The sequence below is a fragment of the Poecilia reticulata genome, linkage group LG19 (genome assembly GCF_000633615.1).
Source record: "Poecilia reticulata strain Guanapo linkage group LG19, Guppy_female_1.0+MT, whole genome shotgun sequence".
Classification (NCBI taxonomy): Eukaryota; Metazoa; Chordata; class Actinopteri; order Cyprinodontiformes; family Poeciliidae; genus Poecilia; species Poecilia reticulata.
In genome coordinates this window covers 12675461-12694372 of record NC_024349.1, presented here as the reverse complement: position 1 = coordinate 12694372, position 18912 = coordinate 12675461, and the positions used below count along the sequence as shown (strand labels likewise).

At 37.3% G+C, this 18912-nt stretch overlaps 1 protein-coding gene across 2 annotated transcripts in view; it reads left to right on the top strand.

The window, feature by feature from the left end:
- The first annotated feature begins 728 nt into the window (after positions 1–728).
- The window catches only part of entpd1 (ectonucleoside triphosphate diphosphohydrolase 1), a 22517-nt gene continuing 4333 nt past the window's right edge, over positions 729–18912 (top strand). Inside the window, exons 1-9 of one of the 2 annotated variants that reach the window (XM_008437102.2) lie at positions 729–1085; positions 10082–10209; positions 10633–10750; positions 13016–13166; positions 14064–14223; positions 14333–14536; positions 14667–14924; positions 15856–15969; positions 16109–16246. In XM_008437102.2, the coding sequence (XP_008435324.1) occupies positions 1070–1085; positions 10082–10209; positions 10633–10750; positions 13016–13166; positions 14064–14223; positions 14333–14536; positions 14667–14924; positions 15856–15969; positions 16109–16246 (1287 nt within the window). In that variant the 5' untranslated portion in view covers positions 729–1069. Of the gene's footprint in view, positions 1086–7811; positions 8115–10081; positions 10210–10632; positions 10751–13015; positions 13167–14063; positions 14224–14332; positions 14537–14666; positions 14925–15855; positions 15970–16108; positions 16247–18912 lie in introns of those variants that run through there. The other variant, XM_008437103.2, reaches the window with a different exon arrangement.

The following is an 18912-nucleotide window of genomic DNA, read 5'->3' as shown; positions in this document are numbered from 1 at the left end:
TGATGATTCTTATATTAAGTGACAGACTGATGGAGCATTACGGATGAGCATTAAAACCTTCCTGTAGGAAATATTCTGCCTGTCATTTAGAGCATCATTAAATGAGGATTACAGCTGTCATAACAATGGGTTGCCTTTTATTTCCAAACATTGCACAAAGCAAACATTATGCTCCCTCTGTGGTTTCATCATTACAAGTACTGTTTCACTACCAGCAGAATGTGCTGTAGCGACAGCATGACTACAGATCACACCCATATATCAGCTGTTTTGTGCTGATGTTGAGTTTGGTTCTCACACGAGAAACAAAGCAAGAGGAAGAAGGTTTATCGCAGTGGTTGAACTGCAATATGTGTTTAAAAGAAAGCGTGAATGTGTCCAGGATTTGATACTGTGTGGCCTTGTCAAAGGCAGGTAAATACGCCACACAGGCAAACAGAGTCACGGCCCCGGGAGGGTTGTGGTCATCCTCTGTGTGAAAAGCTAACAATGCCTGAAAGTTAATTCTGTAGGCATCAATAGAGGTTAGTACTTTTATTCAGAAAGCTTAAATATAATAAGACAAGCAGGATGGTGGTTATCAGGTGCTTTTAGGCTGAAGGAGTTCAGTATGCCTCCAGGTTCAGTTCCGGATTCCATCCAGATCCCAACAGTACCTTCTTCTTGACCCAATTAAAAAAAAACAACAACAAAAAACAAAGAGAGTCATAAAGATGACAGTTATAAAGAAGCTGCCAGTGAAGGAAGACAGACAGCTATGAAAGATATGGCAGCCTTTCAAAGAGGGACAATATAGTGAAGGGAATGACTAAGGTATAGAGAGGGAGACGAAGAAGAAGGGGTAAACAGAAGGAAAAGCTAAAGGCGCCTGGAAGAAGGGGGGAGGTGGGCTGAGCAGGAGGGAGGAGAGAAGCTCTGCTTCTCCTAATAAAGCAAGTGTATTTGAAAGGAGGTGCTGTGTTACCACAGAGAAAGAGGAAGAGAGAGCTGAAGAGAAAGAGAGAGAGAAGGGGAAACAGCAAGGGGCATAGGATAGAAAGAGCATTGTGTTACTGCTGAGAAAGGACCCATGTCTGCACAAAGAGGTAGGTGTACTGCTGTGACTGGGCGCAAGCGCAAGATCTATCTAAAGTAGGAAATCCGTTTCTGTCAGCGTAACCAGTAGTAGAATGAACAAGCAGCATGCATTGACGGATCTGTTGAGCATGTGCTGTATTTAACTGTAAGGCTTGTAGAGGATACTGTAACGGTTTGAAGAAGGTGTGTGACTTTTACAGAGTGTGTTATTGGAATCTTACAGACAGCAGAACCATGTGCTTTTTTATGGCGGTCTATGACTGAATTAGTGTGATGAGTGTTCTTGTTTGTTTTTATAATCCATCCAGTGGCAGATCATTAGGTAAATGATGTTATCTGTTGGGGGTTGCCTTAAGTTTAATTGTCCGCATATCTTTAAAAAAGCAAATAGCTGAGTAGAGTTTCAGCTTGAGAATCTATTTTTGTGGAAAATATCCCATTAGCAGAGCTATCAGGTTCAGTTAAAAGTCAATAAAATAATCAGTATTTTTAAATATTCCCTTATCAAGCCGAAGTTATCTCCCTCAAATATTCAATGGAAGAAATCAACAATGCCATCAACAATGGAATACAATAATTTCTTATTTAGTAAAAAATATTGAATTCAAAGATATTTTTTTAAATCTATAAAAGATGTTTTTAAAAAGATATTTGTGTACAAAGAGTAAGAGGGGGGAAAAAGTTTTTTCAAAATGGTACTTTCTGTTTGTCATAAACGTAATGTTATGACAATAGTTAAAGTCTAACAAGTGTAGTTACCATTGATGACCCTGTTTTTAGGACATACTAACTTCTGGTCCAGCTCTATCTAACCTCCCAATCCAGATTTTGACTGATTTGTTTAAGACTGATTGAAAAGATAGCAAAATTTAAAAATAAATAGAACCAGATTACAGTGCTTGTTCTTTTTACATTGCAAATATCATCCAGGTGGGGTGGAGAAAGTACCGTACACATAACAACAAATATTTCCAGATCATGCCATTTTAGAGCAAGTAAGCTATGTTTTTTCATTAACCTCATCTTATATTACAGCTGGAAACATGCCGATTTCAAACAACATAACATCTCAAAACGTTTTAACTTCTTAGAACTTCAAAAAGTATGAATAAAATTAAGAGATAACAGCATAAAGAGTGTATTAATTTCGAATTTGAAATACTTGAACCAATATCTTTAATTCTAGGAAAGGGCTGGTTAAATCCACCTGTTTGTCTTTGATATTTACACAATAAATATCTAATTAATTTATTATGAATTAATTTTAAAGAAATTAATTTTGGCTAAGTATCAAAGATATGCACATTGGCACAAACGTATCTGTGTTGGCGCTGTGTTGAAATGTAAGTTATAATCACCATCACTTCAAACTGAAATATTTGGCTGTACCTGTTTAAACTAGTTCAACAGAGAGTTAGTGACAGCCTGTCCATCCTGACTTTAAAAAGGCAAAACCACTTTCCTGTGGGAAGCTCACATGCTCTTTGTTTCACTATGGCCCAAAAATAAAAACCTAATTGCTGTGGTGAAAAATATCTTTGATGAAAGTGAGAAACTTAATAATATGTTCATACTGTTGTGATTTGATGTGAAATTAGCTTACAGATTTGACACCAGTACACTAACCAAAAATTTCTAACTCTGGGTCAATTGCAATTTTGCCATCACTTGACATGCATACTTAGGATTTCCTGAGGAATACCTTTCTAATCAACAACTTTCCTAGGCCAAAACTAAAATAACCTTTGTTTCAGATATTTAAAAAGTAATGTTCAGACAACCATGATTTTGTTTTTCAACCTAAAATAACTTCTAGCTGGTCTGCTTCAAGCCATTGTAGCCCAGTTCATGATTGTTACTGTCACCAATTTGAATCAAGAGGTTTAGGAGGAGACAGCAGGTTCACCCTCATTTGACTCTGGTTTCACAACTCCCGTTGGTTTGGCATCCTCTTCCTTTCTTTTCTGTTACTATACAGTGTTCATCCCTGCTGGAAATCCAATACATTCACGTTTGCATTATCAATGGAGCAGAAATGGGAAAGTAAAAGAAATCCCTCTTTAGTGGGGATATATTTATTCTCTCATTTCAGCTCAAACATTCTATCACTCTGCAACAACACAAATTTCTTAGAATTTTATTTATTGTCATTTTACTAATAAACTGTAAGAAACTCAACTCACTATGCAAGTCTGACTCAATCTACTGTGGATCAATTTTTACAATGAACTCAGTCAGAATGCACCACCACGGAGAGGAAGTTTTAGGTAACTGAACCCAACTATGCTTCTTCAAATGTTGCAAGTCTACTGGACTTTTTTAACTATGAACCAGAAAGAAAACAGTAYGCATAGACTGGCAGCATCACAGTGCTTGGTGATAGACGACAATAAAAAGTGTAATGCAGAATTGCAATTTCATTTATTAAGCATATCCAAACTAACCTTGTCCTTTGTGAAAAATCTATTTCATTAATTCAGAAAAAGAACATGGTGGTGATACTTGTGGTCAGATTTGTAGAGTTGTCACGACACAAACATTTCAAACTCAAAATTGATGCTTTTTGATACCAAATAAATTCTACCCATATTTATAAAAATGTTTCATTTAAAAATATCACTTCCATGTCTAGCAAAACAATAGACAAGATAATGTGTTAATGTTAAATAATTCAATTTTAATTTTTTTTTAATAATTCCAAAGTTGCTTATAAATCATATTATTCAAGGTTCTTCAAGGAGTTGTAATTGCTGATGACAGAAATAATCAACTGTATTACAGTACATCTGAAAAAGCCTCTCACTTTTTTTTTTTACATTCTTATATAGAGGATAGTTTTTCTTAATTTTTTTTTTTTTAAATCCTCATTCTTTACACCATTATCTCCAGTGGTTCCAGTAGTACCCAGAGCAGAGACACAACTTTCTATCACGTTGTTTCAGCATTTTAAGTTCCTGCCTCTGATGCTGCTAGTCCAACAGGTTACACTAATTACACTAATACTTCTAGGATTTATGCAGCATCTTATCGCAAACATTTAAAGTCTGCACTGTCCCTTCACTGTTGCATCTCCTGACATTTGACTTGTTGCTTAAATGTTAAAAATGCGATTTAAACTCAGTCTCTAACAGGACACAAACATTTATCTTCCCCATGGTTTCAGTGCTGTTGACTAACACGTATTACTCTATAGTGACCGAAGATGAAACATGTCAACACAAAGCTGTTATGAGCTGTTTGTCCTAACCACCAAATAGCACCATAATTTTAGAACCTGCCTCACATTATTGTGATGTCTTCCTATCATTACAAAACCCCACTGATGATCCACAACTCTGTCATCCCTCGACTCACTGCTGAATGTGAAGGTACACTATTCAGAATGTCTCTCACTCATCATATCTTGCCCTCAGGCAAACAGTTAGAAGATCAGATCATCAAGAGTGAACATTCTAGTCATGAGGTCTTCAACCGAGCAAATATATATTCTAGGTTAATAGAACATTACTTTGATGTTTGAGTGTGTGCAGGTCTCACATTTGTTCTTGCAACTAAATGCCACATAACTTTAAATGACAAGTTTTAATTGTAGCCTGCATGCTTGTTAAATAAGGCTGTTTTGTCTGGTGTCATATGTTACGCAAGTCTTATAGGTTAGAATTAGGGTTTAACATTTTTAGGACATCATTTAGGGATTTGTCCAGTCATGTGGTAAGCTGTTATCATTAGGGGAGAGGATTTGAATAAAGATATGTTGTTCATTTACATTATTCTCATGTTCATTGTACAAAATAGGTCATATAAAGATAAATATACATCCTTGAAACACAATTTTAGGGACTTAGTTTGCTCAAAACTGACCAAAATATTTAGACAAGACTCTTGACATAGACAGAGTTTCTAAATCGCTCTCTATGTTGCTATACAGTGTTTATCTCTGTGTTTTTTGCTCTTGCTTCTCCTGCACCTCTTCTCTTTGATTATGTCAACATTAGGGAAATCCTAGTCTGAAGTTAACACTTCAGTTTTTGTTGAGAGGTTGGAAATGGAAACACTGGCGAAATTCTTGCGCAACTGTGTCTTGACCTAGACGTGTGTTTTGAAGCCAGTTTTAGGAAATAAGATTATTTTAGTTGGTAGCCACTTCTCCTTAACAATTTGAGATCCATTATGAAAACATGGAACAGACTAGGACTTGGACTGATCTGATAATTTGTAAGTCATAGATAGGTAAATGCATTATGCAAGAAGAGACTAACTTGCAAGTGTGGGTGTATCCCACAGGTCTGTGGATATTCCAAAAGAGTTCCTTCATGATCTCATGCACTAAAACTCCTGCTTGGCAGAGCCCTTGTTCTCTGTCTCAACAAGTGTTTTTGAGACCGACTTTGCTGCCAAACGTGTCATTTTCCGGAAGCAGAGGTAGATAATGTTGATCTATGTGGATTATAACATAAATTTAGTTTAAATATTTCAATATGCCCATTTCTTAGATTTGAAAACAATTGTGAGGAAGACTGAAATATTAATTTGGTGAGCATCACATTTCTACTGTAACCACTGACAGTGACTCACTTTGATTTGTACTCTATTAAGGCTTAGAATGGTAGAAAACCATTATTCATACAAAGATGTGTTGTTTTCCTCACAGCATATAAATTCCATGCATCCTCATGCATTTATAATGTGTGACGGATAGGAACTGCTGCATAAATTAGGGCCACATATGGAAAACATATGACTTCACTCTTTTTATATTATAGCTCCAAGTCTTGGAGGAACATTTTGTTGGATTTCGCAAGACTGATGTTGCAAGATGGAGGTCAGACACACATGCTGACAGGGTCAGACGCTGTGCTTAAATCAAAGTTAGCTCTAGTTTACGTTGGATGGTGTCTGGGTTATATTTCCTCTTTTTWTTTCTTTTTAAAGAGATGTTTCTTTCCATCCCAGACAGTTCATGTAAATGTTTAAGGCATTTTGAAAAATAATTCAAGTCTAATTTAGCTTTAAAGAAAAGTATGAGTAAAAATGCACAGATCTGGATGATCTGAATTTTGTGACCAATTTCCATTTTTGTAAAACTCTGACCTAAAAACATTGTTTTAGGGTTAGCCTAACACAGTTGCACTTTAAGACAACTTAAGAAAAGCATTGAAAATATGTATTTGGCCTTCGTACTGTGGGTTTAATTATTTAAAATAGCAACAAAGGCAATGTCAACCAACTAACTAACTTTTTACAATGCAGCTACATACTTAGTGACACACTGAGTCACACAGGAAACTGCTCTGCAGGAAAACGTTCCTATCAAACCGTTTTGTGTACAACACCAAGCTGATAACGTTGAGTCAGTGCAACCAGTCGCAAGGACATGAAGCATGACTGTCACTCTATGCACTGCTCACTGCTCTGGTGGGCCACTGGTGGGCCACTGCTCCACCAGGGCAGACACTGCTGCCCTGGTGGAGAAGAAACGGGGGTAGGCACCCAACTAGTTCTTCAAACTTGTTTGTATCCATTAGGATTGTGCAAAAAGAAGGAATTTGTCATAAGAAACATAAATAATTGGTATGGTCCAATAAACTAGAGACAGAGACGTTGTTAGAGTTATTGAGAAAAAAAGTCACTGTAGGGGTCTGAAAAGTCACAAAATAATAATAAATACAGCGACTCTAAGTTGTCCCTTATCAGGTTGTAATGCCCAATTTCAATCGATTCTGAAACTATGCCATCGGGCCCAATTTCAGATTACGTAATTGGATCGGGAAATTCTTAGTGCTTTATAAATAAATTCATTACTTGTGGTTTTAGTTGTATCAATACTTGCAGAGTGAAATATTGTACAGCTCTACTTGGACACAACTTGTAACAAAAAAAAGGGACATAAGTGGCTCACTTTTATTATCTCTGCAAAGATATGCTGCATCTAGTCTTTTAAATAGTTAAACTGTGGTTCATAAAACCAGATTGAAATCAATAGAGTCATGACTTTATGCGTTTTGAAGGTCCAGARGGAGCGCAATTGGTAAAAACCTGCAACGTTCTGTTTTTAATAAATCACCAGATCCTCTCACAGGTTGAGCAAGTTTAATGTTAGAATCTGMCCAAATTATTCAGAGAAAGTGTTTTTAATAAAAAGGCCCACAAGCTCTGGGTCGATTCCTGTAAACGGAACTTGATGGATTGCGTCATATTTCTGGCTTAAAGTTGATACTTGTCATCAAGTGCAAAAGCTTTTTGCACTTTTCCCAAACACTGTAAAAAGGCAAATTAACACAGAATAATAAACAATCAGCTCAGTTTTTGAAGTCATCAGAAAAAAAAATCTAAAAAAATAAAGCCTCCTTAATCTATTGTGTTTAGAAAAATTAGAAGCTGACTGTGTGTCTCCTATGTGTGTGTGTAAGCACAAGTAATTGCGAATTTGGAGATGTGTGGCAAGAAGGGGAAATAAACAGAAGGACCATCTGTGAATGGATCAACATACGGTATCTGCAGGCAAGTCATGTTTTGAGTCTGCACCAAAGTMAGAACATGCAGACACATGCACAAATAAAAAGAAAAGGGAATTCCAATCCATCAGTGAGATGACATCACAGCCTCCTGGTGATAAAAAGCGAGCCAAACAAGGGAGTCCCCGGTTCCCCTCCCACCAAACGTCCCGCCGGGAGAACAAACAGTTAGAGCATGTGGCTCTCATTAGTTTAGAGAACTTTTAAGGGGTCCATGCTCGCACGAACGCGTGCTTGCCTATCAACAAACAGTTGGCTAGCTGTGTTTCCACAGTGACCAGTTTTACTGCCTCAGCTAGGGGAGGAAATGCCAAACTCAGACTAGAGAACTGCTCCGACAGCACTCAGTTTYATTCCAATTCTCTGTCCGGCCACAGCTGAAAACCTGTCCTTTCTCTCCTCTGCCTGTCTTGTCTGTATTTTCTCTCTCTCTCCCTCTACCCCTCTCTCTCTTCCCTCCCTTTTTCTCTCTCGGGATCCACTCCCCTTCGTTCACTATCATTGCCAACTTCACTAACAGAGGTAAGTGAAGCACTCTCTGTTTGCCATGGCTTGTTGTATTGCTACACTTTAAGTTTTGGAGTTTCTGTGAGGATAAAGGTCAGGGTTACAATCAGAGCTGCAGGTTCTGCTGATGCAGTAGAGCAGTGCTGCTTCTCGCTCATATTTGTACTGTTATACGCATAGAACACTGTGCCGGGGGTTKTTTGACAGCTGTCGTGTGCTCTTGAATAGTGTCCGCCAGTTTGTAATATGTGTATTTCTGTGTGTACATGGAAGTGTGCATAATTCAGGTTTTAAAGCATTATCTTACTCAGCAGTCTGAGTTACAGTAACTGGATACAAACAACCTGTTCTTTTTAAACACACTAATGACARCAGTGCTCCGCATGAGACCATTAATCATACAACAAAAGTTTTGAAAACTAAAGGAAGTTTAAAAAAAAGCTAAAATGTTCCCAAAATGTTGCTGTGTATTGCTGGTTGGCTTACTGGTGGAAGGCTGCTAGAACATTCATGCAGAAGTTGCAAGAAAAATAAATGTAGATATTTTGCAGTTGCAAAAATAGCCAGTCATGGACTGGAAACTAAAGAAGTGCAACAATCAGCTTTTCTGAAAAGTGATTAAATAAGATTGTTACACCTTGGTTCTGTGTACAATGAATGTTAAAATTATTGTCATATTTAGMACATTATTTGCTAAAATATGCAAGCATGTGAGACCCCCTCTAAAAATCCTCATAACTCCCAATTTTAATAGTTAAAATGCCAAATATTCTTTAAAATTCAATGTTATGCAAAGCAGAAACTGTCTTAGCACTATTGTAAAAGCTGACATCTACAGCCAATCAGCGATAAGTTATATAATTGGAGCTCCTGGTCTTATTGCTATGCAAATGCCAGCCTATAATATGTCAAGTAGCACAATGCCAAGGTACTTCAGCTTTGAAAGCTGCATTTTCTTTCAAATATTTTACATATGCTCCATGGAAAGATCTGCCAATAGCAAGACTTCTTGCAGTAAACTTTAAAGTCATGTTCAACAGGAAAATACTGAACATGAATAGGCGGGTGTCCACTGTATTTTGTTTACATCTATGTATCAGAATAAATAACTGTTATAAATTACATTATTGTAAATGTTGTGTCCAAGTTATTAGATTATTTTAGCAATCAAAATAACATTATTTTTCTATTTTARATATATTGGAGGGAATTATCTCCCTCCAATATATAAGGAGGGCCCTTACAGCACAAAGGTTCTTACAGAACTTGTGCTGTAAGGGCTACCTGCTGTCACCGGTAGTCTGTCCCAGATAAATGGAGGGCAATGGTGGCATGAGAAGGTGATGCAAATTTAGTTACTCTATGAAACCATGGCAAATTTAATCCAGTAGAAGCCAGAGAGAGAAGTAGCAAACCGAAAAGTATTCATTTTAAAATTTATATCTCAAATAAGATGCTGTTTAAGATTAATAACTGCTTAGTGACACTTGTCTAAACATGTCTTAATAGGTCTGCCCTAATAAAAGCATCTGTTTGATTTCAACCAACTGTTTCCCTACGCTGTGTAAACAGCTAAGCTATTATYGAGACTAGGTCTTTAAACTCTTTCCAGAGTGGAAATYCTGTTGATCTTTCAGCATTACTCAAATACTTCAGTGGAAAAATATCTCAAATGTTCTGCGTCTGAGATAACCAAATGTCCCCTAGAATAAATGAAGAGAATGGAGGGAGATCAGACGCACCGAATCAGAAATCCATCTGCAACCCTTGGTTACAAGCAAAACAATTAAACACAATACACAACCTCCAACAGACTCCCACATGCTGTGACTTAAACATCTGGATGCAAGACCTGCTAACATTTCCCCCCTAAACCCATTTCCACTGTGTTCCCGTCTACCCCTTTTCTACCTTGGCAACCCTCTGCCGTTTCCTTCCTGTCTCCCCCTTCTGTCTGTCTGTATTTCCGCCCCCGCTCTCAGAGATGAAAGAGAAGAACCCCTGGCACACGCCGCTGACCATCATCATCACTGTGATTGGTGTCATAGCGATTGTTGCCCTGGTGACGGTTGCAGTTTTGCAGAACAGACCTGTCCTCCAAAAGTACAAGGTATGCTGAAAGAAATTACTGAAGTGTGGATTTCATGTGTGGGAGCAACCCTAGCCTAAAACCTGTCTATCAAATTTGGTATGCAGTCAGTATGACCTCAAGTTTTCAACYTGTGCTATTGATTTTAGGAATGCACAAGTAGGATTTATCTTATCAGCATCTGCTGATAAGATTAAATCCTTGTTTGTTGTCAGAGTTTGAACTTCTAAGCTACCCAAATGTAGTGGAAGTCATGAGTTTACTTGATGACTCTTTTCCTGTTTCACAAACTTTAATGTGCTTGGGATGTAACTCTAGAATGTTTGTCTATGTGTTATTCAACCACTACAACTGAGATTCAAAATGGCATATCTGGAAGGAACTGTTTCAGAATTAATGGCTCAAACAGCATAAACAGAAATTCCTCCTTCTGTCCCCGCTCAGTATGGGATTGTGCTCGACGCCGGCTCTTCCCACACAGCTCTTTATATCTACGAGTGGCCAGCAGAGAAGGATAACAACACTGGAAGAGTTGAACAGAAGCATTCCTGCAAAGTAAAAGGTAAAGTCTAGACAGYGAAAGCTGTGCATGCATARCGTTGAATCATTTAATACTACACTACATTATTTCTAATGAATATAAATAAGATCCATGATATCAGGATAAAATCTGATATGCTGTAATACTGGTGAATGTTGCGATAACGATATGAATTGTGATAAACAACCAAGGCTTGAAGTCTTTCTGCGGTGCCTCAAGAGCAAATAAAGGGCATAGATAGTAAGTGATATGCCAAGCATCTGAGGAAAGAACTAAATTAACTGCTTCAATTTCAACAAGGCTTCCCTGGAAAATGTGCATCTGTCTAAAATCTGTTGCTTTAGCAGTGAAACAACTTGATTGTACTTTCTTAACGGCTTCATTAGCCTCTATAACATTTTATGCTGGATTAGCAATAAGGGTCAACTACTTATTTAAATTGGTTGGGTCACTAAAAAGAGTCAGCTTTTAATCATGGCCAACAAAGTTTCATTAGGATTGAGGTAAGAACCATTCCCGAAGCTCAGGATGCACGAACACAAGTCTTGCTCAATTTTGGTGTTGGCTCACCAAATAAAAGGAGATCATTAAAATGTTTATTTTCATATTGCTATTGGAAAGCATATTTCCAGGCCCATGCAACAAACTGAGWTCCCATAGAAACGCTTTATTAAATGTTGTGACATGTGTGGATGTACTTTTGTGTTCTCCATCATCTCACATGTAAAGACAGCAAAAGGGAGGAACATCAGCGTCATCATCCATGCATCATTTAGTATCCTGGGGGACACAATATGATGCATTGCTGAGAGAYTAGTCTCTCAGCAATGTACCTGAAAATATCTAMAAACAGGAGCRAGAATCTAACCCTMGGAGCGAGAATATTTAGTCACTTCAGGATTTGATTATAACGCAAAAGGTTAAGATGCTACTGTAAATCATAGACATATCTAGCTAAATAGTCTGCCAGTTAATGCTGGCAGGTAAACATTAGAGTTTTACTTCCTCCTGGAGGTGGAACCATGTAAAAGAGTTCCTCAGGTTTTCTTTTAGTTTAATACAGAGTTAATGTGRTGATTAAGGACTGTGTTCTCCTTATACTTTCCGATTACGGAACATGAAGTTCCATTTTTCGTTCCTCAATATTAGGTCACAAATTAAAATAAAAATAATTAAGCTTTGACGTTTGTTCATCAAGTGAGAATTGTTCTTGTCCAAATCTCAATATATTGTGAAAAAGATTTTATCTCACATCCCCAATGAGGTAKGAAGCAACAAAATGAGCAGCACCACTGGCAAAAGCAGCTGCATTGCAGTCTTCAATAAACAAAACAGTAGAATGGCAGTTGCCACTTTGAAATGCTTAGCTTGACTACTAGCCTGATTGTTAAAAGTTGGAAATAATTTGTGATCCAAACAGTAAATTGATCCCTGACCCTCAATTTTGCCCAAAAATATTTGGACTATTAGTTACAGTAAAAAGAAAATCTGTATTGAGCTTCCAAATTGTTGTTGTTGTTTTTTTTTAAATCACTTAGTCTATAAAATTATGCTTATATGGACAAAGAATGACCCAAAGCTAATAATCTGCATGCCCAATATGAATTTTTAAAAATATCTGACTGAAACTGCATATGGACCAGTTTCAGTTAGTTTCACTGAAATTCTTAGTGACTGGTAAACAGAAAAATGGGCAACCATTATGGGTTTTATAAGCACTGATAAGTTAATAGGAAAAAGGTGGTTGAAATAAAGACCTTCTGTGCCAGGAAGTCTCGCAGCAGAAGCACACAGTTTGAGGGTTTAGCTCATAAAATCCAACAAACCAGAACAGCGGTAGCCGCAAATACTTCAAATTTTAACTTGAACAGCTGCAGACAGGTCAGACTGCCCATATTACATCCTGCTCACCACTTGAAAGGCTCTGTCATGATGACCATGTAAACTGGACCACAAAGCAGAGAAACAAGACATCCTGGTCTGGCTTTGCTTAACATCTTGTGAACAAGGTCAAATTAAGTTAACACTTTAAATCACAAACTGACCAGAAAAACCTGTGAACTATTCGTTTCTTTCATGGATCAAAACAGGGGCCAACGTACTTCAACCGTGTCTAATTCACAACAGCTTTACAAAGATCACCTGTAGATCAAYTCAAGTCTGGCCTGTTCGTTACCATCTGTGGAAAATCCTAGCAGATTATTGTCCAAATATCAAAAACTCTTCAGARCTTCCCGTTTTTAACARARATTTCAGCTTCCTCCTAAAATGTAACTATTCTTACAGGTAAAGGTATCTCAAGCTATGCAGCTGAACCAGAGAAGGCTGGAATGTCACTGACAGAATGCATGCAAGAAGCCGAGATGCAGGTTCCCTCAAGGAGACACCAGGAGACCCCGCTCTATCTGGGGGCTACAGCTGGAATGAGACTGCTGAAGTAAGTTCAACATATATCTGTAATGCAACATAATTTAAAAAAAATAAAACAGATTCGAGTGCCAGTTTGACAAGCCTCAACACACAACATGGCAATATTGTTATGGTCCAGTCAAGCAGAAATGCAAGCAAAGTAGTATCTCTGTGGTAATTCTACCAATAACAGAAATTCTGAACCTGAATCTTTATTGCAGCACTGATCTCTAATGAGCTCAAATGTCCTGAACTACTGATGAGCTAAACTCTTAYTAGATGTGCTTGTAATTTGTAAATGAAATGACACCTAATGCCAACAGTTTTTTTGGCGAGATCCACAGACTGTACTGAACCCACAGTATTTAATATAAGCTGTTTTTCAAAATAAAAGCATTTGTGCATAKAAATAATACATAATGCATTCATTTACAATTACCATGTGGGACATTTGATGAGATTATAAGAGGCCAAAAAAAGTAACACACAGAGCTGATCCAAAAGTTTATTTCTCAAATATAGGTTTTAATGGAAACTTTAATTTTAGCACTTAGTGAAACTAGTATTGTTGGGTTAGTGTGTGCAGCCAAGTTGAACTTYCCAGTAACATGCATGTTGCATTGTATGCATTTGTGTGCAAAGGGAGACTCAGTACTTCACATGATCCCATGAGACTCAACTCTTTAGTTGTATTTGCATTGTAAAGAGCAAAATCCGGCTATCCACCTTTTCCACTGACAAATGTTGTAATTTATGTCCGTGCAAACTTTAGTGACAGGGAAACGAATATSTTGCTGTCAAAGCAATTTTAAATGATACAGTTTGTTCATTATTTATGGGTAGCTGCATTGTTTTGAATTATGCATGTGACTCACTGTATGAAATTGCTGATGGTGTGTGTACACGTGGGTGTGTGTGTGTGCAGTATAGAGAACAGAGAGGCATCAGACAAGGTGTTTGAGGCTGTGGAGAAAGCCCTGCAAAGATTCCCTTTTTCATATCAGGGGGCGAGAATACTCAGCGGGCAAGAGGAGGGCGCCTTCGGCTGGGTCACCGTCAACTACTTGGATGATCGCCTCAAACAGGTTTGTCTACAGATCTAGATACAGAACAAGTCTGTCAAATTTCAAMGTTKTTTTGTATGTGCAAGGGTGTCACCACAATGACTTAATTTCTCTCTTGTTTTTGCTTCAGGGTCTAGAAACAACAGGGGCTCTTGACCTTGGTGGGGCCTCAACTCAAATCAGCTTTGTACCTCRTGAACATGACATTTCAGAATCACCAAGCAACTCTGTGGCCTTCCGACTCTACGGAAATGACTACAACCTGTACACTCACAGTTTCCTGTGCTATGGGAAGGACCAAGTGCTAAGAATGGCTCTGGCACACCAGACTCAGGTAATCCTTTGAGGTTTTTAAATGTTTAAAGTTCATTYTGTGATTTTCAGTGACTTTGGATAAAATGTAGAGCAATTTATCAAATTACCTAAACATATTTCCTGTGTCTCTTGTTCAATCTCTTTCCTAGTCAGGTCCAGTAACAATGTCTGATCCATGCTTCCACCCAGGCTATTCAGTGACAAGGAATTACAATGCCCTGTATGACAGCCCATGTGTCTCAGAAAGGAAACCCAAAGAAGCTCCTTTAAACTTCACTCACACAGGAATAGGAAACTTTTTTCAGTGCCAAGAAGTTGTCAAAACTCTGTTTAACTTTACGTCCTGCAAATACAGTAGATGCTCTTTCAACGRGATCTTCCAGCCACCTCTGCAAGGATCATTTGGGGTAAAATAGTTCAGATGTTTGTGTTTTTGTAGCAGTTCACACATCATACGAGTCATTTCTAGAGARGTCTACAACATTTCTGCATTTTATGATGATAACATTTTTACTGCACAACTTTTTCAATCAAGACTTAAATCGTTTTCAAAAGAAACCAACTATTTTTTCCATCAAACAGACTGGTTACTGTATCTTTAAAATAGGTGAAAAAGGCTCCAGGAGTCTAGGGTGTTTCCACCAACACAGTTCTAGTGTTGGTACCCAGACTTAGAAAAATGTGGGAATTCAAAGTTTTAATAAATAGARGGAAACAAATCAGTTTTGTCAGTATTTGACCAGCCAAWCACTGATCAGAGAAAATCAGGGGAAAATTGGCCAATTMCAGTCTCTTTTCCAATCACTATTTTAATTGTTAAGTTATTACTTTTCCTAAACTTGGTAGATAAAAAGGGAAAACTACTAAATAAGAATACTTTATTGGTTGTTGGGTTGCATGATCCAACCACCACCTCCTGACAATCGCTGTTCTTTTCTCTGGTTCAGCAAAGACCTGACATAACACAAATGTTTTATGTGAAAGACAGCAATGAAACTGAATTTTTTTTTAAAAATGATGACAATAAAATACAGTTGCCAATTTAGTTCTGGAACCAATTCCCTGGAAATATCCCTCACCATTGTGTGTGTCACCTCTATTTTCAGACATATTTTGTAAAACGTTCAAGTTTCTAGAAAAAACAGTCAAGTTAACAGAACTGTATTTCAAAAAGTAAACTAAAAACCTAATATTGTTATTATCCGATTCTCTAAAATTTCTCCTGGCAGCAAACATAAGTCAGTATGTCAGTGTTGTGTAAATACAAGAATAGAACAAAAGGGCAATGCTTCATTCTTCTAAATATAAAGCTCATATCCTCTCTCCCATTTCCTCTAGGCCTTCTCTGCGTACTACTTTGTGATGAACTTCCTCAACCTGACCGATACTTCCATCCCATTAGAAACTGTGAAGACCAATCTAGCAAACTACTGTAGAACCCCGTGGAATCAGGTTGGGCCATATTTATTTATAAGACACACACTGAAAACTGATTTGCTGTATTAATACATTTCCACTTTTTAAATAAACTCCTTCAGTATTTTCTGTATTGTGCATTGATAATATCCCAACATTTAAATTGTTTGAACAGATAAAGCAGCAACACCCAAAGATTAAAGAGAAATACCTGGCCGAATATTGCTTTTCTGGCACATACATCATCACACTGTTGACAGAAGGATACAACTTCACTAAGGAGACATTCTCCAACATAAAATTCATCAAAGAGGTCAGTAGATCACCACCCACACTTTCCTGTTCCACACATTCAAGGCCAACGCCTCCTTTCAAACTTCTGCTACATCCTGTTACATCCTCACTGATGCCAATATCCTTAAATTAGAACTTTTAATGGAAAAACTACTCAGTAGGAATTGACTGGTATGAGGTTCTCATGGTATGATAACTTGAGTAAAATACAATTTTTGTACGGTATTTACACACTAAATTAAATAAATACCTAAAATGAAACAGCTTTTATTTAAAACTGAAATATATATTTATTTTTTTAACTGCTGCATGTGTGATGGCAACAGCTGGCACATGACCCACTTTTGCTTTGTATCACTTTGTCAGCTGGCATGTGACACAGTCAGCTGACAAAACTGTATTGTTCCTCTATCCTGCATCAACCAATAACACAAATTCTGTCTTGTAAAGAAGGATCAAGGGATGTCCTTTCTGTTGCAGATATTTAGGCAGCAAGCTAAACTGTAGATCCTGTAGCAGTTTAGATTATGCAAGGAAAATGAGAAATTTTAAACTTTTTTTGTCGTTAAGGGAAAACTGAAAATTGACAAATTGAAATGTTCATGTTAAACTAGAAATGCAGCTTTTCCTGACAAATACAGAGTTCCTGTTTTCTCTGTAGTTTGTCCTGCTAAATTTTAAGTTTTTTTTATTAATACCATTTTTTCCCCTAAGTACTAAAACTCATCATTGGAAAAGTAAAGTCTGCGATGCTTCATTTTGAATAAAACATAAAATTAAGACACATGTTCATCTGATTTGTACTAAGCTCAAAAGAAATTCATAAACATACATGCTGTTGACTCCAAAGCTTATAGACAAAAAACAGAGAGTGCCCAGTTTTGATCCACTTATTGAATAGTAAATATATACTACTATACATTTTATTATATATGGCTTAACCCTCCATCCATCCATTTTCTTTACACCTTTGTCCCTTAGTGGGGTTGGGAGGGTTGATGGTGCCTATCTCCAGCTAACGTTCCGGGCGAGAGGCAGGGTCACCCTGGACAGGTCGCCAGTCTGTCGCAGAGCATCTATATGGCTTAACATTAAGTGAAATTCCACAATTATTTCTGTGCACCTCTATTGAAAACTAAATAAATCATTCTAAATGCTTCATCAGTTATCTGAACAAAAACTTCGAAACAACCAGTTTAGTCACGCAGTAACAAATGAAATAGCAAAACTTCCACAAAACATGGATCAGACTACAGATCTTACAAGAATATGACTGTAAGGTCCATAAATTATAAAACAGCCAGCACAGCAACTTAAAAGCCTCAAGCACAGTTTCCATTTCAAGATTTCTCTAGACAATTTTTTGGTCACTTCTCAATATTACACAGGTGTTTATTGTCCAAATGTTAAAGAATTGTAGCTTGGAGAAAATAAGCTCCTACCGTATGCAGGTACCACAGAGGTTGTCATCTTTACTGGGGAATCTTTTTACATCAGAGGACGTGTTCAAGGCAGGATAGATCTGTGAAAATGATGAACAAGCATGTATATCAGTAAAAATATACACATCTGAATGGAATACTGGCTGTTCTTTGTCTTTATTTTGAAACATCAGCTGTCAGTTTAGCTCAAGATGGTATGTCTATCTTATACTGTATACTGTACCTTAGTAGGAAATCTGACATTTTTCTTTAAAAATAACTAAAGCAAGACACTTAAGAACATTTTTCCTAGTTCTGACACATGGAAAATAGAAAAAAATAGGTCTGTTACCATCAGTGAGTCTATTTTGGCTCCAAAGGCTGGATTTGTGATTTTGCCTTCCTGTTGGCAACACAGCCAGAGAATGGTGCAGAGTTTTGGGCCAATAAAACTATTGATTTTTTTTTTCATCCACTGACTTCCTAAATCAAACAAATAATTAATTGTATGTATAATCAAATTTGAGGCAGAAGGTACACAAGCACACACTTTTCTAAACCTGGTATAAGTGCTACTGTCAAAAAAAATACTATGATTATGCCACCAGATAACTTTTTGTTTTATGTTAGTATTCTTTCTCTATTGTGCTTTTAAATTAATTGTGAAAATATATATTTTTTACTAGCACTCCGTGTAGTTAGAAAATGAAAACTACTCTTCTTTAGGTGAATATTAAGATGATGATATACAGAATTTCTTTTCGAAAATTTTGTCTTTAGTCTTCCTACTCAATTTTTAAACACCTCACAGATACTGAAAAGTAGCTAACTTGGGACTCAGTAATGTCTACAATGAGGAATATTAAAGGGCAACATGTTTACATCTATTATAACCAGGAGTGAAAGTAAGGGGGTACGGCAGGGTACTGCGTACCCCCAAAAGATTTAGCGGGAGTACGCAGTACCCTCAAAAGAGGAGAGCTGCTGTCTGCTGTAAAAAATCAATGGATTCACTGTGCAGCCGTGGGAGCACCCACTAATCAGCCGTGACTGATTAGTTTTTCAAGAACAATCTAAAACACGACTTAATTGGTTAAAAAATAACTTTTTTCCTATTTCATATTGTTTCTGAACTCTTAGTGCTTTGCTAGAGCGGGGCTCCAACACGTCGATCGCGGAAGGTTTTGAGTCGATCTTTAGGTGACAAACTGACCGCCAGGAGGTTGAGACCAGCACGTCCTCTTCTGACTGCCTTAAAACGTTC